The 23,534-nt window shown below is 40.7% G+C and overlaps 1 protein-coding gene across 1 annotated transcript; it reads left to right on the forward strand.

Annotated features, from left to right (window-relative positions):
• Positions 1–1,504: 1,504 nt before the first annotated feature.
• LOC309381724 (vomeronasal type-2 receptor 26-like) lies at positions 1,505–12,454 on the forward strand (the record flags this gene model as incomplete). The annotated part of the gene is made up of 6 exons (XM_081933009.1): positions 1,505–1,728; positions 5,493–5,784; positions 7,347–8,204; positions 8,605–8,832; positions 9,708–9,834; positions 11,553–12,454. The coding sequence occupies 6 exons, from the start codon at positions 1,505–1,507 to the stop codon at positions 12,452–12,454; spliced, it is 2,631 nt and encodes an 876-aa protein (XP_081789135.1).
• Positions 12,455–23,534: the final 11,080 nt, after the last annotated feature.

Consider the following 23,534-nt stretch of genomic DNA (forward strand, 5'->3'; position numbering starts at 1 on the left):
TATTAGGGAAGGTATTTTCCCATTGGTGATAATTCTTAGTCTCTATTCATGGAATATCCCTCTTTTCTGCAACCAAGGTGCCTTGCTAACTTCCCATCATCCTTCCTCCATTCAACCATTACCCCATGTGACCATTTGGGCAATGTTGTAAAATGTCAATACAGTTAGAGAGAATAATAACTGAGCCATGGTGGTGCAATGGTTAGAGTGCATTACTGCAGGCTACTTCTACCGATCACTGGCTGCCAGCAGTTTGGCAGATCAAATCTCACCAGGTGCAAGATTGACTCATCCTTCCATCCTTCCAAGGTGGATAAAATGAGGACCCAGATTGTTTGGGGCAATATAAACCACTTTTAGAGGGCTGTGAAGCACTGTAAAGTGGTATATAAGTCTAAGTGCTATTGCTGTTGCTATAATAACTAGTGGGGGAATAGGTGTTGTTATGGCACTGTCCCATTTCACAGCTGAGAACAAAGCTGTCCATCTAGCTCTAAAAAAAGATACACACAAATCATGGTGTGAAACTACTGAGGACATAAGGGATGACCTGTATGGAAGCTCCTTCATTTGTTAATTTCTTGGACTGAGATTAATCCAGGATTTGACCTTCTTTCCCATCTAAACTCAAGAATTACTCTCTTAAATTGAATCTCATGGTGGTTCCTAACAAAGTAGTGACTTGGCCTTTATTAAACAATTCCATTTTACCAAAATGCCTAGTCTTTTCATATTGGAAGAAGTCAACTTTTTAGAAAAAATTACAGTGTAGGACACAATGAAAATTGAATCTCCATCCTTGGTCTTATTTCTAATTGGTGCAAGATCCTTTCATATACACTCTTTCTTAGAGGGATAGTATGAAATAGAGGAGTGTGGATGATGTATACATTATATGTATAAATTATACATTTATTAAAGTGATTAGAGCTGAGCTTCCCAGAAACTATAGCAAGTGCAAAAGTCACCCTATGTGTATGCTCAGAAAAAAAAGAAGCAGGTGGCATCCAGTTCCAAAGGGAGATAAAATACTTTGAGATGTACTTTATCATTCGGTCATTGGGATTCAGGAGTTTCATTTAATGTAACAACTGTGCATAGTTGACTTGTTTGCTTCCATGTTTTTGCACTTTCCTAAAATAATTATTATAATTATGGAAATTGCTGGTTCTGCAGAGTTCTGGTGACTTTACAAACGACTAAAGGATTTTGAGAGGAAGAGCAGAAATATCAACATAAATCAACCGGGATCATGGAGAACTGCAATTAGGGACGTAGTATAGCAGGGATTTGCCATTAACTCATGACAGTTTGTCCAGCTGATGTTAGAGTTATGCTTAAGACAGCTTTCTCTTGAATACCTTTCAGTGCATGCTTTCACAATCTTTATTTCCCACTTTAATATATCTCTTAGCAGACCAGGCAGCTTGTTTCATAAACCAGGCTATATCTAGTAAACAGACATCGGAAAAACTGCCCCTTAGGTGTAGGCTTAGCATTGGGAATGGGGAGGTTTATAGCGTTGGCAATCCTGCTATTGCTGCTTCCTAACACAGTGGGCAAAGCAGGTTCTGTTAAATGCATCCAAAGTGAACCTCATCGCATCTTACAGGAGTGGCACAAACCAGGTGACATCTTCATTGGTGGGGTTACCTCTCACATCATTCCTCTTTTGTCTGAGATAACGTTTACAAAGGTTCCTTCTCAAGACTGGATATACTTTCCAATGTAAGAAAATCATTTCCCCCTTTCTCCCAAAGCTTTCAAGGATGACTAGAGGCTCTTCCTTGTGTTTGTTTATTATTGATGTGTACATATTTTTGTACAACTTAGGGTGGCATTTCTTAGGATTTCTTTGAAATCCCAAAGTATCAGAGAAAATGACTTGCTACTGCCTGACATTCACAAAATAAATGAACTAAAATAATATAATGGTATAGAGCTATAACACTGTAGGGCATTGCACACCAGAACAACTAGACACAAAGACAGATTTTTTTCTCCCATGCCTTCAGTCTGCTAGCAATTAATTTCCATAACAATGTCTCACCACCCTAGTATGGCTGTATTACTATTATTCTTCTCATATTTCCTATTATCTATCTCTTTATCTTCTTAGTTGCTTGTATCTTACAATTTATATTAGTTGTTTTATTTAGTATCCTAGTATGATTTCCTTTGACTGCTTATTTAGTATTCTATGACTATCACTAAGAATTGTATCCTTGCCTCCAGATGTTGAAAAAGCTATCACACTGGAAGTTTTTAAGAAGAGATTGGATAACCATTTGTCTGAAATAGCGTATGGTTAGGGTTAGGGTTATGGGTGGACTAGAAGACTAGGTCTCTTCCAACTCTGTTATTCTATCATTCTATCTCATTATTTATGACAAATGTGTTTTTACTATGATTATGATCATGATTTGTCACTTGTTGCTTATATGTAAACTGAGAGCTTTCCACCAGAGTCAAATTCCTCGTGTGTCCAATCATTGTTGGCCAATAAAGAATTCTATTCTACTCTGTTCTGTTCTGTTCCATTCTGCTCTGTTCTATTTTATTCCATTCCAATTTGCCATGGGCCAGCTATTCTATATTTTTTCCCTGTTCTCTCATCTTTCTGCTGGATCACCACATGGCAAGAAGTGTTTTATGTATTTAGATCCATCTAGTAGACATCTAGATTCATGTTCCATACTTCTAGTGTGCCCATTCATTCCTAAATCATCCAGATTTATCTCAATCACTTCTTGTTCTTTCCTGAAATAATCCTGCTGCTGCAACATAGTGGGATTCAAAAAATGAAATGGGAAATCAGCAATCCCTCTACACATTAATTCCTTTCAACTGGACATTTCATTTTTTCTCCACTAGTAGCAAACATCTGTCCTAAAATTTACATTGGTCCAAAAGCTTTTCCAAAAATCAAAATAGCTTATAAGGAAATCCAACCCTGAAATATTGAAATGGATATTAAGTTAGGGAATCAATTTTGGATAATATCAATGGAAATATAAATATAAATATAAATATAAATATAAATATAAATATAAATATAAATATAAATATAAATATAAATATAAATATATATATATATATATATATATATATATATATATATATATATATATATATATATATATATATATATATATATATATATATATATATATATATATATATATATATATATATATATATATATATTCTTGTGTGGAATATGTGAAAGGGGGGTTGTTGTTGTTATTGTTTCTGTATCAGGCATCTGAAATAATATTTTACAATGATTTTGTAGAAATGCTATGTTGAAAGCTCACCTGGAAAATTGCATTCTATTTTGGGTGGTTTCTGGTCTTAAATGGATGCTATAAAGCTGGGAAAGAGTAGAAAGGGGCACCCAAAGTAATGGTAACACAACCACATCTGGATTTGTCCAGTGCCTAATTTCTACTGAGATGGAAGTTCTGTCATCCTAATTTCTTTTTAGTTGGTATCTTCGAGAACTTTCAAACTCAGGGCTGAATCAGAAGTGCCTTGGAGAAAGATTGTCATATTCCTTATACTTTTTCAGTATATAACACTTCACTTTCATCTAAACATGTTTCAATTTAATCCAACTCTTTCAATTTCAGACCTTCATTGGTAGAATTTATTAGACAAGGCTGATTATACCTGCTGAGTTATACTCAGAACAAGGCAGCTATTTAAATTCCTGGATAAAGAAGTTACTTTAACTTCCCACCTGTATTTTTAGTAATACAGAAGCCCATTGAGGATCCTCCAGAGCAACTAGTAGGAAAATGTGTGAAAACTTCATTTATTAATCCTAGCCAAAATATACATTATATAAATACTTTATATATAGACTTGAACATTGGATACTATCTAACAAAATGAAATTCAATGGTGAAAAGAGTAAGGTTCTACATTTAGGCAAAAAAAAAAAAAAACCAAATTGCACAGGTAGAGTATATGTGGTACCTTGCTCAACAGTAGTAACTGTGAAAGGGATCTTGAAGTCCTAGTGGACAACCATTTAAACATGAGCCAGCAGTGTGCAGCAGTTGCCAAAAAAGCCAACACAGTTCTAGGCTGCATAAACAGAGGGATAAAATCAAGATCATGTGAACTGGTAATACCATAATGCCTTGATAAGGCCATACTTGGAATACTGCATTCAGTTTTGGTTGCCATGATGTAAAAAAGATGTGGAGACTCTAGAAAGAGTGCAGAGAAGAGCAACAAAGAAGATTAGGGAACGTGAAGCTAAAACAGAGTATGGTTGCTGGAACTGGGTAGGTCTAGTCTGATGAAAAGAAGGACTAGGGGAAATATGATAGCAGTCTTCCAATATCTCATGGCTGCCACAAAGAAAATGGAGTCAAGATATTCTCCAAACCACCCAAGGGTAGAACAAGAAGCAAGGGGTGGAAATTAATCAAGGAGAGAAGCAACCTAGAATTAAGGAGAAATTTTCTGACAGATCAATTAATCAGTGGAACAACTTGCATCCAGAGGTTGTGAATGCTCCAACATTGGAAGTTTTTAAGAAGATGTTGGACTATCATTGTCTGAAGTGGTGTAGGGTTAAGTGGTCTAGTCTAACCCGCCTAAGTAGCGGGTTAGACTAGAAGATCTCCAAGGTTCCTTCCAACACTGTTATTCTATTCTAATCTACATAAGTAAGACATACATATAGAACAATAAAACTAATAGTAACATCACATCTGGAACTATCCAGTATCCCAAATGAACTTAATTTCATTCTACTTGGTATCAGAACTGTCTTGGGGAGATATTCCTATGTCCCTTTTATCAGCTGTCTAGCACATTGTGATAATTTTGAAGAAACCATAAACAGAACTGAGGATGGATGATTAAATCTGACATAGATCTTTGCTAAGTCTGTACCATAAAAATATACTTCTCAAAGGCCATATTTATGGAAAACAAGAAAATGAGTGAAATTAAAACATAGGCAAGATGAAATTACATTACATTTGAGGGGTGAGCAGAAATTAATAAACGTTACAGATCCAATTCTTCCAGTTTTATTAAGAAATTCCCATGTTCTATTAAATAACTTCACAATCGGGATTAATCAGAAATGCTAAAGTCATACAATGGATCCAGATTTAGTTATGCCTGTAATGTACCCATTGGAATTTTAGTAAAATGAATTTTAATCCCATTTATTTAATTTTTTGAGGACAATGAAGCCTGGATTCATTTCAGAGGGATAAGAAATGAATAAAATGTATTGTTTAGATTTTTGTCAATGCTATGTTCTTGCATTGAATATAATTCCATACAAGGAACTTGTGTTTGATAGAGTTAATTCAACATAATTTCTGACCTGGCTGCTGACTAGCACTTCTTTTTATTTAATAAGCATACATCATGGATGTAGTCACTTGGATTCCAAAGGGAAACAATAAATAATTAAAGAATTAATTTTAACTTCTACCTACATACATCCAATCTCTTTGCAGATTGATCACCAAGTTCATCCAACATAGCCTAGCCTTGGTCTTCACCATTGATGAGATCAATGAGAACTCTGAGCTCTTACCCAATGTTACTCTTGGGTTCCACATTCATGACAGCTACACTGATTCAAGGACAACCTTTCGTGCCACTTTGGACTTGCTCTCTAAATCACATCAGTTTCTTCCCAACTACAAATGTGGAAGCAATGGAAAATTAACAGGTGTCATTGGTGGACTAAGTGCTGCTACTTCCTTGTGTATGGAGGAAATCTTAGGCCTTTACAAAGTTCCTCAGGTAAGAATTATGGATGTGCACCATGATATTGATAAATAAACTGAACCTTAGTTCCTTCTCATTTTCTCCTGGTAGAAAGTTGACCATAAAAAAATATGTGGAAAGCATGATTTAAGAAAAAGGATTGAAAGTATAAGGACATAAATAAGTACATCATGACACTTGAATTGAATTTGAATTTATTAGATTTGTTAGCTGCTCCCTCTCCACAAAGGGACTCGGGGCGGCGTACAATAAATAAAAACACATATTATACAATTAAAACACTTGAAACACTCTTTTTCTATGGGTTCACTCCTTTTGCAAAAATACTTATTATTTAGAAATTTTCTCTTAATTACAACCAGTTAAGACATTTCTTTTTAAAATATAAAATTATGTATGATTGGTACATGTCACCACAGGAATTATCTAGATTGTGCAAAGTCACTTCAAATTTATGTTGGAATTGAGGAGGAAGAGGAGAAGGAGGAGATATTTAGATATTTAGATGATATTTAGATGATATTTAGATGATATTTAGATGATATTTAGATGATATTTAGATGATATTTAGATGATATTTAGATATTTAGATATTTAGATATTTAGATATTTATTTCATCAAGTATGAATTAGATAACAGATACAAATATAGACATGATTATGAATACATGAAATGCATATGAATACAAGGGAATATTAGAATGGTAGAAATGCTGGTTGCTTATGCACACCCCTTAAAGACCTCTTAGGAATGGGGGGAGATCAACAGTAGACAGTCTAAGGTTAAAGTTTTGGGGGTTTGGAGAAGAAACCACAGTATGAGAGAGTGCATTCCAGGCATTGAAAACTCTGTTACTGAAGTCATATTTTCTGCAATCAAGTTTGGAGTGGTTTATCATAAATTTGTATCTATTGTGAGCTTGTGTGTTGTTGTGGTTGAAGCTGAAATATTCATTGACAGGTAGGACATTGTAGCAGATAGTTTGATGTACTAACGCTTAGATCGGATTGAAGACGACGAAGTTCTATGTTGTCTAAGCCCAAAATTTCAAGCATCATGGCACAAGGTATTCTGTTGCGAGCAGAGGAGTGGAGGACTCTTCTCGTGAAATATCCCTGGACTCGTTCGATTGAATTAATGTCTGATATGCAGTGCAGGTTCCAGGCAGATGAGCTGTACTCAAGAATTGATCTAGCAAAAGTTTTGTATGCCCTAGTTTGCAGTTCAATATTACTGGAGAAGGAAATATGCAAGATTAGATTAACAATTCTTAGTGCCTTTTTGGCAATGTTGTTACAGTGAGCTCTGGCATTTAAATCATTTGAAATGAGTACTCCATTTGACAGTGTGGGGTTCATCTATAAGTTGTTATCCACTCAGCTTCTTTTTCTGCTCTGATATTTTCTCACAATGTGTAAGATAGAGCTTTTGTTAGTTGAGATTTGGAGTTTGATCATTCTGACACATAGTCAAGGTCTTTTTGACATTTTTGACAGACAGACAGAGATACCATGCAGGATTTTGTCATCTTTCCATTTCATTCCTCTTTGAAACATATGGTTCTTTTCCCCCCTAGCTCTCTTATGGTTCATTTCAACCAACAGTAAATTATGACTCTCACTTCTCTTCCTTTTACCGCATGGTTCCAAATGAAGCCCTTCAACTTTGGGGGATAGTCCAGTTACTTCTGCATTTCAAGTGGAAATGGATTGGCCTTGTCCTTATTGATGACCAAAGCGGAGAAAATTTCTTGGAGGTTTTGCAACCCATACTTTCTCAGCAGGGAATATGTACAGACTTCATAAAAAGAATTCCAAAAACCCACCCAATGTGCAGTATAGAAGAAATTCTTGAAAAAATTCCTAATGATATCTCAGTTTTCCAAAATAGCACAGCCAATGCAGTTGTTGTTTATGGAGAAACGGTAACCTTGTTCTGGCTGGCAGATCTTTTATGGTGGAATGATGTTGGGATGAGCATGCTAACTTCAGAACATACGTTTAACGTTTCTTCGGGAAAGGTCTGGATTTCAACAGCCCAGATTGATTTTGTATCCAACAAGTTTCAAACAGATTTCGATATACAGATTTTCCATGGTACCCTTTCCCTTTCAATCCACTCACAGAAAGTTTTAGCCTTTGAAGAATTTCTTCAGAAAGTAAAGCCTTCTTTGGAAAATGGAAACAGTTTCATCAATAATTTTTGGGAAAATGCTTTCAGTTGTTCAATTTCAAACTCAACGGCAACAGATGCTTGTACTGGGGAAGAGATGCTGCAGAATCTTCCCACAACTTTCTTTGAAATGAGCATGACTGGTCACAGCTACAGCATCTACAATGCAGTTTATGCCATGGCACATGCCTTAGATATGATGTCCTCATCCAACCGCAGATCTAAGGCAATATCAATATCTCAAGACATTGAACCCTGGCAGGTAACAATTCCTTCCTAAACTTACTGCTATAAAACACAGGGTTTATTAGAGAAATGTAAAAAATATGATTAACAATACTTTTATTAAAATGTACGATATGCAAAAGATAAAGACTGATATAAAAATAACATATTGAAATATTGAATAATTTAAAAATGAAGGATTATAAGTTGAATATGGAAATAATGAAAGATCTTAATTTAAATACCGTATTTTTCCGAATAAAACATCCCCCCTCAAAAAAAGAGGCTGAAAATTTGGGTGTGTCTTATACCCCAAACATAGATTTTGGGAAGCTTTTGTTCAGCCCTAATGAGATGCAAACGAGCACAGGATTTATTACAGAAATGTGAAAATGTCTCCTGTGTACTTTTTACAATGGTTTATTTTTTCCCACAAGCTCCATTCGTTTCTTCAAAAAATCTCTTTCAACAACAGTGTTGGAGATCAAGTGACCTTGAATGAACAGGGAGAAGTTATGGATGGATTTGATCTCGTCAACTTGGTCACTTTTCCAAATGGCTCCTATGCCAAGGTGAAAGTGGGAAGACTGAATGCTAAAACCCCTTTAGAGAAAGAATTTGTGGTTACCGACAAAGGAATCCAATGGCATGGAGATTTCAAAGAGGTAGCAAAAAAATATTTTTGCTGAAATAAGGGCTTGGTGGCTTGCTTGCTATCTAGCAGCTTGTTACTTTGTTAGTTGGTTGGTTAGTTAGTTAATTTATTTATTATATTTGTTCATTTAATGTATATTCTGCCCAACTCATGATCCATCTGAACAGGATGGGTGGCTTGTTTACTTGCTTGTTAGCTTCCAGCTTATTCATTTATTTAATTATTTATAATTAAATAAATATAAAATATATTTATAAATTTATTTGTTTCTTTATTGATTGCATTTGTTTATTTAATTTATATTCTTCCCACCCCACTATCCATCTGAAATAAGTGGTAGCAGATTTCATATTAACAAACAAGCAAAAACATTTTTCAAATCACTCTTAAGAAATTTGAAGCAGGTGGCAACTGGAATATTTTAGGTAGCAAAATATTAGTAGTGAGTGTATTTTTGGAGAGGCAGATAAATAATGAACTAGGAATTGGGGTACAAAAACTTGCAAATTCTTAGAGCCATGAACATCCAAATGTATGTGAAAAGTCTTGCTTCCATTAATCTGAGCAATTGACAGATGAAAACTGAAATAGAGAGTAGTGTACAATGGAGTGGAGTGGAGTGGAGTGGAGTGGAGTGGAGTGGAGTGGAGTAGAGTAGAGTAGAGTAGAGTAGAGTAGAGTAGAGTAGAGTAGAGTAGAACAGAACAGAACAGAACAGAACAGAACAGAACAGAATAGAATTCTTAAGTAGCCATGTGTGGTTGGACACACAAGAAATTTGTGTCCGGTGTATAAGCTCTTTGTGTACATACAAGCAACAATTGATGAATCATGATCATAGTCATCCTAAAAATGCATTATCTCCATCCTAATGTTTTTGGACAGGTACCTCCTACTTCTCTTTGCAATGATCCATGCCAACCTGGCTTTCACAAGGTCAAGAAGGAGTCTGAGGCCTTCTGCTGCTATGATTGTCTTCAATGTGAAGAAGAGAAGATTTCCTATCTGATGGGTATGTCTGCCCCATTTTTAAGCATACCAGAATTGAGAGCTAATGAAGTTTTATTCCAGTCATTGCTCGACTTCCTCTTCCTCATTCCATTCATGAAGAAACAGAAAAATCACTCACTTTTAATTTTTTATAAATCAATTTAGAATAATCAGCAAAAGAAAAAGCATGATAATGAATTAAACATAAAAATATTTGAGAAATAGATGATTAAATAAGTAGTTTTTTAGAACTGCCTTGAGGGGGAGGGATATAAAACTTTGATTGTAGGAGATGACCAGGGTTGACGTGATGTACACAAGGTACCTGAGACTAATGCATCATTAGTCTCATATACCTTGTGACCACCTTGAATTCTATTGATTCTTACAGCCTATCTATTTGCTTTGCCTATTAGTAGTTCAGATACTTATAGAGAGCTTAAGCTTGCAATAAACACACACACACACACACACACACACACACATATTCGGGTCTTTTCCTGTGTAAGATTGAGATTATCTTGGCAATGTTTCGGCGAGGTGTCACTCACCATCTTCAGGCTGGGTTTTGGGGTTAAAGCGTGGTCGGAGCTGCCAACTTTCCATAAATCTTGGTGGTGGGGTATGGAGTGCTGGCATTTTTTCAGTACGTAGAATGATTGCTTGTGTGGGTGAACCATGATTGGTAGATTGGTGCTGATTGGTGCTGACTGTGTGTCCATTGTTGTTTCATGTTGTAATAGCCTGGGTGGTGGGTGGAGCTCGTTTGTTGATTAGGGCTGGTTTCCTGATGTCTGGTAGGCCGGAGGTATCATCATGTTTATTCATGTTGTGGGGGAGTTTCTCTTTTTTGATAGCTTCCATAATTATTCTCTTGTTGAAGCAGTGACGTGCAGTCAGGGGAGGCAGGGGAGGCAGAGCCTCACAGCTCTCATGAAAAGAAAAAAAATGTAAAAGGGAAAAGGCAAGTGCTGAGGTGAGGCTTTAAAAAGCCTCTAAAAAAGGGAGGACTGTGACAACTTTGATCTTTGCAAGGGTGCAAGCAAAATACCCCAGGATCATGGTAGCGGGGACAGCAACTCCTTCCGCTGCACTGTGGAGAAGAGCCATGCTGTGCAGGAGGCTCCTCAGCGTTAGCCTCAGATCAGCGCAAGTCACGGTCCCCTTCATGTTGGCTCAGGAAGGAAGGGAATGGGACGGTGTGTGCAGGAGGCTCCTCAGCGCTAGCCTCAGATCAGCGCGAGCCATGGTCCCCTTCATGTTGGCTTAGGAAGGAGGGGAATGGGACCGGGTGTGCAGGAGGCTCCTCAGTGCTAGCCTCAGATCAGCACCGCGGTCCCATTTCCCTCCTTCCTGAGCCAACATGAAGGGGACCGTGGCTCGTGCTAATCTGAGGCTAGCGCTGAGGAGCCTCCTGCACACACAGTCCCATTCTCCTCCTTCCTGAGCCAACATGAAGGGGACCGTGACTCGCGCTGATCTGAGGCTAACGCTGAGGAGCCTCCTGCACAGCATGGCTCTTCTCCGCAGTGCAGAGGAAGGAGTTGCTGTCCCCGCTGATTTCCTCGGCCTTGACATTGATCATGTGACAGACAGAAGAGATCTTCTTTACATCACCACCTTTTGACTCTTTCTTTAAGGCAGAAAGCATCTTCTTTCCCAGGGTCTGATAGAACCACTTATCAAGGCTCTTGACTGCAAAGATTCTCGACTAAGACTCTTCACCTCTTTCTTTTTCAGATATGGATGACTGTATCAGTTGCCCAGAAGATCACTATGCGAAAGATGGTGAAAATGTGTGTGTTCCTAAAGTTATACATTTTCTCTCCTATAAAGAACCTTTTGGGATCACCTTGACTTCATTTACTATCTCCCTCTCATTGACTGCGTCTTTTGTGCTAGGAGTTTTTATTAAGCACCAGCACACGCCCATCGTCAAAGCCAACAACCAGAGTCTCAGCTACAGCCTGCTTGTATCCCTCATCCTCTCCTTCCTTTGTGCATTCTTCTTCTTTGACCGTCCCATACAAATGACTTGTCTTCTTCGACAAACATCCTTTGGCATCATCTTCTCAGTGGCAATTTCATGCATACTAGCAAAAACCATCATGGTGATCCTGGCTTTTTTGGCCATCCAGCCGCATTCCAAGATGAGTAAGTGGATGGGGAGAAAACTGCCAGTTTTTATTGTCCTCTCCTGTTCTCTTGTTCAAGCAGGCATTTTGGCCACCTGGCTGGGATCCTCACCACCATTCCCAGATGTTGACATGCGCACTTTAGAGGAAGAGATAGTGCTGGAATGTAATGAAGGCTCAACTGAAATGTTCTATTGTGTTCTAGGATATATGGGCTTCCTTTCCATTGTATCTTTCTTTGTGGCCTTTTTAGCCAAAAATTTACCCGATAGTTTTAATGAAGCCAAGTTCATCACATTCAGCATGTTGGTCTTCTGCAGTGTCTGGCTGTCCTTTGTTCCAACCTACATGAGCACCAAAGGAAAATACATGGTGATTGTGGAGGTCTTCTCTATCTTGGCCTCCAGCACTGGCTTGCTAAGTTGTATCTTTTTTCCCAAATGCTATGTCATTTTACTAAGACCTGATCTAAATCGCAGGGAGCAACTAATAAAGAAAAAGAAATAAATGGTGTTGTATAAGAGAATTAGAATTTCTTCCTTTAGCTCAGAGGTGTCAAACTCAAGGCCCAGACGCCAGACTAACATGTGGGGTGCTTAGAACAGGCTATGGGGTTATCCTGGAAACAGTGAAGGACTGGCCCACAGTTCCTCTGCTTGCAGCCCTCCTGAGCTCCATCTTTGCTGGCAGAAGGTTGCAGGAGGCCATCACTGCCAAAAATGGAGCTCACAAGGGCTTCCGGTGACACTCCCAAGCTCTGTTTTCACTGGCAGAGGGTTGCAGGAGGCCATCACAACCAAAAACAGAGCTGAGGAGCCGGTTTTCACTGGCAGAGAGCATAGGTCCCCATAGGCACCCTGACACAAGTGATGTTCAGCTGGCCATGCTCCCCTGACACACACACCACAACTCTGATGTGCCCCTTAATGAAATCGGGTTCGACACCCCTGCTTTAGGTGAAGACTGAACATCTTGGGATGGACCCACAAAATAACCTTTTTCTCGTGTTTCTCACTCATGTTCAGTTTTCAAAATCTAAAGCCTGGGAAATTAGTTACTAGAGGTATGTAACGCAGAATCTGAATGCAAACGAGCATATTTGGATAGAATTGCAGTAAGTTAAAGGAATGTTATGAAATTTGTATCAAATTGTATTTTTGGGTCCCTCTACATTCAATACAAAAGTGTGCGCCAGGGAACGTTGTATGCAAAAGCAATAGCAATTCTTCTTATTTTCTTGTATTTATTAGCTATATTTCACTTTCTATATCATTTAGATATGCCTTTTAATATCCTCCTTGTTACTATTTATTTGTGAGTCCATTTATGAAGAATAAATCTATTTAGTCTTGTTAAAATACTATCCAATTTTCTCGTCCACCATTCAAACACAAAGTTATGGGTAGGAATTTGAAAGGCTGAGAGCAAAGGAAAAAGAACAAAATCAGCTAAGAAACTGTAGATGAGGCATCTCCTTCACCCAACAAATTCTGCACCTTGCCCCATACTTATTTTCTCCAATAAACATGTAAACCATGGAGCTAAAATGTCTATGGAGATTCTCAGTCATTGAGGTCATGGTTGAGAGCTGAAGAAGCTTTTGGCAAAAGAAGCTAAATAAAGCATGATATGAAACTACTGAGAAGGATATTGGGATAACCTGAATGGAAGTTCCTTCATTTGCTAAATTCTTGGAGTAAGGATAATCCAGGATCTGACCTTGTTTCCCATCTAAACTCAAGAATGAGAAGTGGTGACTTGGCCCTTAGAAAACGATTTCATTTTACCAAAATGCCTAGTCAACTTTTTATAAGAAATTACATTATAGGACACATTGGAAATGTAATCCCCATCCTTGACCTTACTTCTAATTGATGCAGGATCCCTACATGTACACTCTTTCTTAGAGGGATAGTATGATATAGAGAGGAATATAGATTATGTATAAATGTCAGATTTTGCAGCAATCTAACCAGCACACAAGTAAATAATTCAGCGGGATTCATTTATAAAAGAAAATTGTTTATGTACCATAATATAAAACATGATCAGGGATGGATTACTGCTGGTTCTAACCAGTTTGCTAGAAGAGGTTCCACAAATCTAGTGTGCCGTTTAGAACCGTTTCCAGCGGTGGAATGCCCCCTCGCTCGCTTGTCCACGGGCCCCACCCATCCGGTCGCTGCTGGTCTGCTCGCTCCCCCGCCCATCCGCACTGTCAGGGGGAAAAAAAACGCCTGATATTTGAGATCAATGGACCGTGGCTGATTCCCTTCCGCATATCTTTTGAGATATTGAGAAAAATAAAAGTCTTTAAAAATATTCTAATTAATAAACAAACTTTAATACGAAAATAATAAAAGTAAATGAAACAGAAATAACTAATTGGTTACATTTTGATAATGAAAGTTATGTCTGCCAAAGTTGGCTGCCGAACAAAGAAGAGAAGAATTTTGGAATGTGTAACGCGTGCGCAATAAATCACTTTCAGATAACATTTTGTTTTATGACCTGCGCAATAAAGCTTTCTTAGTTTAACTCTTGAATGTCAGTTTAGGCAGTTCAGGCCTAGCAAACTTTTTAACATCGTGACACCCCTTCTTTTGCTAGTCTGGGCTGACGTCATCAAATCATCAATTAAGGCACATCTTCTTTCGCAGATACTCGTGTTGATTTGCGGCGAGTGGTTTGTTAAGCATGTCTGCAATCTGATCATGTGTAGAAACATATTGCAATTTAACAAAACCTTGCTTAACTAATTGCTTTGTGTTTTGATAACGAATGTCAATGTGTCTGGACCTAGAACCTGTAAAATGTGACTCAGAAATATAAACCACAGATACATTATCTTCCATCACGGTGATTGGTCGAATCGGACGTGTCCAGATATCTGTGATCAAAGCATCAAACCACGTTAGAGAATTACAAGCATCTGAAACACAAGCATATTCAGCTTCAGTAGATGAACATGAAACAAAACTCTGTTTTCTCACTTGCCAGTAAACAGGACAACCATTTAGGAACATCATGTAACCAGAAGTGCTTTTGCGTGACTTCTTGTCGCTCGCCCAGTCGGAATCGGCAAAACAAATCAGCTTTGGTTGATCAGTGTGTGTTGGTTCTAGCAATAACTTCATGTGTTTAGTGTGTTTTAGGTATTTCAACAACTTCTTAATGCATGACCAATGAAATTGTGTTGCCTTACCTACGTGTCGTGATAAAAGATTAACACTAAGTGCGACGTCAGGTCTGGTCCAACTACTAATGTATAATAGTGAACCAATGACTGAACGATAAAGTGTTTGATCCTCGAACTCAGGACTTGGTTCATGTGTTAAGTTGTGAAAATCTGTTTGCATGGGTGTCTTTGTTGTGCTAGCATCTTTCATGTTGCAATGATGTAGAATGTGGTCAATTTTCTCCTCTTGTGAAAGACTAAACCCCTTCTGTGTCTTTTCAATTTGAACACCTAAATAAGTGCTAATGTATCCTAAAGATTTTAGTGTGAAGTATCTCTGCAAACTTTTAGCAAAAATCTCACTCATTTTCTTATTTGGACCAATATAAACAATATCATCAACATAAACAAGAATTATCTCATATGCATTGTTAGATCTTTTTGTGAACACGCATTCATCAGTTTCGGACTTAATAAAGCCCATTGAATTTAGTTTGTCAGTAAGACATAAATACCACATTAAACCTGACTGTTTCAGACCATAAAGACTTTTGTTCAGGAACCAGGTATCCCCTTCTTGCTTTCGGAATCCTGGAGGGCTTCTCACGTAGATCTCTTCATCTAGGTCTGCATGTAGATAAGCTGTGTCCACATCAAATTGGAAAACTTCTAAACCAAGAATAGTTGCAGTGGTTAAAGCAATTTTTACACTTTCAGTTCTGACTGTTGGTGAGTAAGTGTTTGTGTAGTCCTCAGGATAACGTTGAGCGAAACCCTGAGCTACCAGTCTGGCTTTGTATAAAGACTCACCATTCGGTTTCTTCTTGATTCTGTAGACCCATCGGGTGCCAATGACTTTCTTATTTGCTGGAGGTTTTGCAGGTGTGAATACATTAAGTTTCTTTAAACTGTCCATTTCATCCTGCATTGCATCATACCATTTGTCTTGTTCTGAATCAGGAAGCTGTTTGATTTGTGTGAATGTCTCTGGAGGAAGAGTAACGTTGCAAATCAAAGGTACTGGTGTTTTTGTCAGTTGCCATGAATAACGTTGTGGAGGGATTCCTTTTGTGGCCCTCTTGGAGCGTCTAGGAACAACAGACCAGTCTTCTTCTTCTTCATCATCATCATCCTCGTCCTCACGTTCGTCGCTAGCATCAGCATCCGCGGCTTGCGAAGACGGAACATCAGGTTGTGAAGAACTGGTAGAAGGAACATCTGCCTGCGAATTGTCATCAGGCTGCGTGGCATCTGGAACACCATCTCTAGGAAAATAAACTTCAGGATCATTGGAATGAATCCTGGACCAGTCAATGTCTTCCTCAAAATTAGCAGATTGTGAAATGACAATCACATGTTTAGTATCAATGAATTTGTACCATTTTGAATTATCATCAATACCCATAAATCTCAGTCTCTTTGCTACTGGACCTCCCTTTCTTCTTTGACTTAAGGGAGTGTTCACCATAGCATATGAACCAAAAATATGGAGGTTCTTGAGATCAGGCTTGTAGCCATACAGCATGTAGAAAGGAGTTTGATTGATTACACTGCTCCAAGTACGGTTGACAATGTAATTTGCATATTTGATTGCTTCATCCCAGTATGCGTTACTGAGATTGGCATCTTCTAGAAGACAACGCATCATGGTTTGTAGAACCCCTTCTCTTCTTTCTACGACTCCGTTATGAGCCGGTGTATATGGAGCAGATGTCTGATGAAGAATTCCATTCTTACGCATCCAGTCCTGGAAACGCTGAGACATGAATTCTGCACCACGGTCACTCTGGATTCTGGTGATGCGAACTTGGTATTGTGTAGAAACAAATGCTGCAAAGTCTTTAAAGATCTGAAAGGTCTCAGATTTCTCTCTCATAGGATATACAAATCCATATCTAGAATGATTATCTACAATTGTTAAAAAATACTTTCTGCCACCAAGTGTTGGTGGGAAAGGACCCACTATGTCAGTGTGTACCAAATCAAAAATGCGTGTTGACAGGCGTGTAGCGTGTTTGGGAATTGCAGCCGCCTTGGATTTAGCCTTTTTGCAAACCGCACAATCCAAAAACACCTTACACCCCTTTAGATCCAAACCTTTTGCGAACTCCGGCATCTTTCTAAGAACACGGAAACTGGCATGCCCCAATCTTCTGTGCCACTTGTGAATACACCTGGAATGCAAAGGTTTACCAGTTAGTGAATTCTCAACATTAACAGTTTCATGAGGACCCTCAGGCTTGCTCTGAGCAATCTGTTTCTGTTTTCTTTGTTTGTTGGCTTTAGGAGCCTTTGGCACAGTAACGCTTTCTCTCTCTGGGACAACTCTCTCTGGGTCTGCGTTGTGCCTTTTTGGAGTTTTCATACTTGCCTGTGCTTGCCCTTTAGGCTTTGGCTTTAAGTAATAAACACCACCAATCAGCATGGTTTCAGCAACAATATCACCATCTTTAACTAAGTAACTTGCTTTTTCGAGGTGGTGAACCTGGAACTTTAAATCTCTAGACAAGTGACTTTGACTAAGCAAATTACTGGTTGCTGAAGGTATGTAATAAACATCAGGGATGTGTGTATCAAGCTCTTCAATGTAAACAGTTCCTTTTCCCATAACCTTGCAAGTGTGGTTGGTGAAGGAATACAGTTCTCGATACTCGGGCTCTGGTTCGCCCATCTCTGTGAAAAGTTCCCTTCTGTGGGTAACGTGCACAGCTGCTCCACTGTCTAAAGTCCACAAAAGACGTCTGTCGAACTTTGGATCAGGTTGTGGAACGTTGGTTATGGCCAGTGTCACAAGTGGAGCTTGTGAATCACGCCTTGGACCACGACGACCTTGTCTTCCGCCTCTACCTCTGCCTCTGGAATCTGTTCCTCTGGGCTGGTACATGGCGGGAGCTGGAACTCGTTGGGGACAATCCCGGGTGTCATGTCCCACACGGTTGCAGGTGTAGCACTTTGGCATCCTTGGAGCGTAGCCTCTTCCTCGGAAGGGACGTCTGGCTGGAGCCTTTGACGCTGGAGGTCGTTGCAGATGTGGGGTAGCTAACCTGATAGCTTCGTCTTCCACTAAAAGTCTGCAAACGTGGTTAACTGTGCATTGAGCAATAGGCACGTAGTTAATCTTTGCAACAGAATCTTTCCATTCATAATTCAATGAGTTAATGATGATGCTAATCATTTGGATATCATCGATTACATGGCCATTTTGTCTCAATTCACTTCTCATTCTTTTCAGTTTGGTCAAATGTCCACCAATTCGTTCACCAGGTTTCAACTTCGAACCATGGAACTCAGACATGAGCAAACATGAAGATTCAATTGAAACGGGCCTGTAGCAATCTTCCAAAATAGCCCATATTTCTTGGGCAGTTGCATCAGGTGGAAAGATACCTTGGATCTCAATTTCCATTGACATGAGTAAAGTCGTGATTGCTCTGTTTTCGAGGTCTCTCATTGCAGGTGTCCAGGGTTGACGGGGAGGATTAAAAACCATGGAATATGTGCCTTCTCTTCGAAGCAAGAGCGCAATTTCACTGACCCAGGCTTTATAATTCTCTCCTGACTCCTTTAATTTGGACTCACCAGTCAAGGGGGTGACTGTGAATACCTGCTGAGGAACAATTTGTTGCTCTGGTTGCAAATCTGGTTGTTGAACCAGGGGATGCTGGGGTTGCATCATTGGCCTTTGCGTGGCAACATCAAATTGGCTTCCTCGAATTCGCCTTTGGCTTTGCCTTTTTCCATCTAGGGAGGATTCAACGCCGCCAGGGGGTGTTGAAGACTTAACCTTTGAGGGCAAAGTTTGGGCTTCTGTAAAACTCATAGACAGATCTCTAAAAATCTGGTCCAATTGCTTCATCTTTTGCTGTAATAATTTTTCTCCGCCAGCAGATGGCAGTGCAGTTTCACTTTTTGGCTGCCTCTCCTTTCTATACGTATGCGGAAGTTCAGTTGACTCAAAGGGACCACGTGACCTCGGTGACGTGTACATGTCTCTTTGTTCTAATTGACCAATGAACTCTGTGGGGTGTGTCTTAGGCTGTTGTTTTGAAGACAAGATGGCGTCTTCAGACATTTTGGGAGTGGGGGAGCTTCTCCTACTTCGCCTTATCTCTTCAAAACACACACTCGCCTCCCTAGCATATCTTTCGAAACGTTCTATTTGATCAAGATAGCTTTGCATTTCTTGCTCATCATCTGGGGGGATTTCATAAAATCTGCTTTCTGCGTGGGAGGATTTTTTTTGTGCCGGCAGTTGCCATTCATCAATCGTTTGATAATCTGCGAGGGTCTGGGAATGGAGTGGCTCTGGCAGAGTGGGAAGTTTTGGCTTGGCCCCCAAAAATTCATAATCTCCTGGAGATATTTTAGAAGGAGGAACCACTGACCTCGTTTCGTGGATGTCGCGTCCTGTAGCTCCTTCCCCCATATTTGGCTCGGCACTTTGTTGCTCCTGGAGTACGTTTGAAGGTTTTTGCTTCTCTGTGTCCGAGGGAGCCTCCTTGTCAGAGGAAGCTGATTCATCTGTGCTCACCCCATCTTTCTTTTTCTTTTTTTTCTTTTTCTCCGACATTGCTAATTAGGCTTAGTCGGTTATCTTAAGATAGCGCGAAGAGAAAATACAGCCATAAATTGTAACCATCTCAGCTGGTATCATCAAAACCAAAACTCTGCTGCCAAGTTGTCAGGGGAAAAAAAACGCCTGTTATCTGAGATCAATGGACCGTGGCTGATTCCCTTCCGCATATCTTTTGAGATATTGAGAAAAATAAAAGTCTTTAAAAATATTCTAATTAATAAACAAACTTTAATACGAAAATAATAAAAGTAAATGAAACAGAAATAACTAATTGGTTACATTTTGATAATGAAAGTTACGTCTGCCAAAGTTGGCTGCCGAACAAAGAAGAGAAGAATTTTGGAATGTGTAACGCGTGCGCAATAAATCACTTTCAGATAACATTTTGTTTTATGACCTGCGCAATAAAGCTTTCTTAGTTTAACTCTTGAATGTCAGTTTAGGCAGTTCAGGCCTAGCAAACTTTTTAACATCGTGACACGCACGATGCCTCTAAGAGCCCTATAGAGAGCCCTTGGCTCTCTATTGCTGCCTGCTGAGGACGTAAGTAAGCTCTTTGCTGGTGCAGTGGCTTTTGAGGCTGCTTCTGGACGTCTATTGCAGTCGTGAGGAACGTGAGGGTTCCAATGAAGACCTTTTCTGGATTGCTGATGGTGGAGGTGTGGACCCATCACCCTCTGCTCAGAAAAGCAAGTCCAAGGAAGTCGTTTGTGCCGGCAGGAAAATATCTTCACTCACTCTCTCTTGCAGCATGCCCCGATGTGAAAAATGCCAAGGTTGGCATGCTTGGGGCTGCTGTTGCGATGTCGAGGGAAGCTAAACCAAACTGTGCACCTCTCCCAGCCATTTTTGCAGCTTCCTAGAGTGCCAAGAGCCTACCAGTGACGTGCGGTGAGGTTTATAGCTGCTATTTTTTTAGACTTGTGGACTTCAACTCCCAGAATTCCACAGTCAGGCATGCTCAGTTGTGACCTGCCGCCTTCTGCCCTGGGATTCGGCCATGGCACCGCCTGCCAGAGCTGCGCAGAATCCGGGGCTCGCTTGTCGGGCAAGCGCTGTGCAGATGGGGAGTGGACGGAGCAGAGGAAGCCTCTCCCTCCCCCCACTTCCCACACCCAAAAGAACAAAGGGAACCTCTGCCGCCACCTGGGCAATCTGGCCGGCCTCTCTCACAGCGGCTCTCTGGTGCCGAGCTTGGGAGTCCCTGGAGGAGCTGGCCGGGGCTGCAAGCACCGCAGGCTGGACTGGAGCCTCGAGTCTAGGGCAGCGAGTCATTCGATAGGAAACTTGCCTCTTGGAAGGAATGACTCGGCTTGGTTCCTGCTTTGTCTCTCCTGCCTCTTCGCTTCTCCGTTCGGTCGTTGGGCGGCAGATCGAAAGCGGGAGCCAAGCTGGGTCATTCCTCCCAAAAGGCAAGTTTCCCATCAAATGACTCGCTGCTCTGATGATGAGAGGTTAGGCTGTGCCTCACTTGCCTCACCTGACTACACGTCACTGGCAACCTACATGCTCTTCTCTGTGCTCTCCTCAGCTCCTCGCAACTGCAATAGATGTCCATAATCGGCGGGGGCTGGAAATCCAAACCCCATTAGCCCCAAAAGCCATTTCTGGACATCTATTGCAGTCGCAAGGAGAGTGTGGAGAAGAGCACGAAGATTAGAGTTACTGGGCAACGTGTGGTGGTGGTGTTGGGAGGCTGGAGCAGTTCCATTCTGAATGGAGGGAGAGGAAAAAAGTTGGGATTCTCCCTGCTGCAGCCTTTAAATGGCAGAAAGAAGCCGAAGTCTCCCCCCCATTCACAGAGGAGCTGTAGCTCCCTTTATGCCCCCCTGGCACCCTCCCTCCCAGGGGTCGAAGCACCTGAAAGGGACAGGCAGGCTGCCAAACCTCCACTGAGAAGACATTTCTGAGAAGAGAAGGGCTCCAGTCCAGCTGCACCTAAACTGATGGAGTATCCACAACCGCCCACTCAACCACAGGGAGACAGCCAGTGCAGGTGAGCCATGCGGTTGCTCTGATTGCACAGGTTCTCCCCCAGCCCAGGTGCAGCCAGGCTCCAGAGGCTTTATAGGAGCATGGGGAGTGAGAAAACAGCCTCCCCCGGCCCCCCAGAAGCCCTCCGGAAGCTTTAGGGACTTTCAGGAGGCTTCCCTGAAGCCTTCGGAGCATTCAAAACGACCCTCTGAGCAAACAAGAAGTCCATTCCTGAACTTCCGGTTTGCCTGTAGGGCCAGTTTTTTGCACTCCGAAGGCTTCAGGGAAGCTCAAGAAGCCTCCAAAGGGCCTCCTGGGGGACAGGGGGCTCTTTTCGCCCTCCCCAGGCTCCTATAAAGCTTCTGGAGCCTGGGGAGGGCGAAAAATGGCTTTAAAAAAGGATGAACTCAGCTGGCTTCGCGTGCCCTGACAAATGGCTCTGTGTGCCACCTGTGGCACACGTGCCATAGGTTCGCCATCACTGGTATAGGGTCTCATCTCATGCTTCTGCAGGGGTTGGACTAGAAAACCTCCAAGGTCCCTTCCAACTCTTTTATTCTTTATAAATCTCTCCACTCAGTCTTACCAAGAGAATGGTGATGAACAATATTTGGAAATGTACAGCAGGCAATCTTCTGACTAAAATCTCATCTTATTGGCTAGTATCAAGGGGAAGATGATTTTGAAAATGCTTCATCTCCCACCATAACATGCAAGATGAGGCGAGGACTGGCTGGCAGGGGAGGGGCAAGCCAGGCCAGGTGCTGCTCCATGTGAGTGACATCGAGTTGCCCATGCCCACCCAATTACATGACCTTACCAACCTTGTCATGCCCACCTGGTCACATGACCGCCAAGCCACTCTCATCCAGTCACATGACTGCCAAGCCACACCCACCCAGTCACATGACCATCAAACCACTCCCACCCAGTCACATGACCACCGAGCCACTCCCACAAAACAGGCCACACCTACAGAATAGATTCTAAAAATGTTTGAACTATCCAGCCACCGCATTCTCTGTCATCCCCTTCTTCTTTTGCCTTCAATCTTTCCCAGCATTAGGCTCTTCTCCTTCTCATTTGGTGGCCAATTATTTGAGTTTCATCTTCAGGATCTGGTCATTCAAAGAGCAGTCAAGGTTGATATCCCTTTGAGAGGGCCAGATGCTATGATCTTAGTTTTCTTAATGTTGAACTTCAAGCTAACTTTTGCACTCTCCTTCACCTGCATCAAGAGGCTCTTTAGTTCCCCTTCACTTTCTGCCATTAGAGTGGTATCACCTGCATATCGGAGGTTGTTGATATTTCTCCCAACAATCTTAATTCCAATTTTTGATTCATCTAGCTCCACCTTTCTCATGATGTAACTCTGCATATAAGTTAAATAAACAGGATAATAGTATACAGCCTTGCTGGACTCCTTTCGCAATTTTGAACCTATCAGTGGTTCTGTGTCCAGTTCTCACTGTTGCTTCTTAACCCGCATATAGGTTTCTCAAGAGACAAATAACTCCCATCTCTTTAAGAACTTGCCACAGTTTGTTGCCATCCACACAATCAAAGGCTTTAGTGTAGTTAATGAAGCAGAAATAGATGTTTTTCTGGAACGCACTAGCTTTCTCCATGATCCAGCGAATGTTGGCAATTTGATCTCTAGTTCCTCTGCCTCTTCTAAACCCAGCACTTACTTCTGGTAGCTCTCGATCCACATACTGCTGGAGCCTAGCTTGTAGGATTTTGAAGAAAACTTTGCTAGCATGTGAAATGAGTACAATGGTGCGATAGTTTGAACATTCTTTGGCATTGCCTTTCTTTGGAATTGGAATGTAAACTGACCTTTTCCAAACCTGTGGCCA

The sequence above is a fragment of the Natrix helvetica genome, assembly GCF_964273705.1.
Source record: "Natrix helvetica genome assembly, chromosome: Z".
Classification (NCBI taxonomy): domain Eukaryota; kingdom Metazoa; phylum Chordata; class Lepidosauria; order Squamata; family Natricidae; genus Natrix; species Natrix helvetica.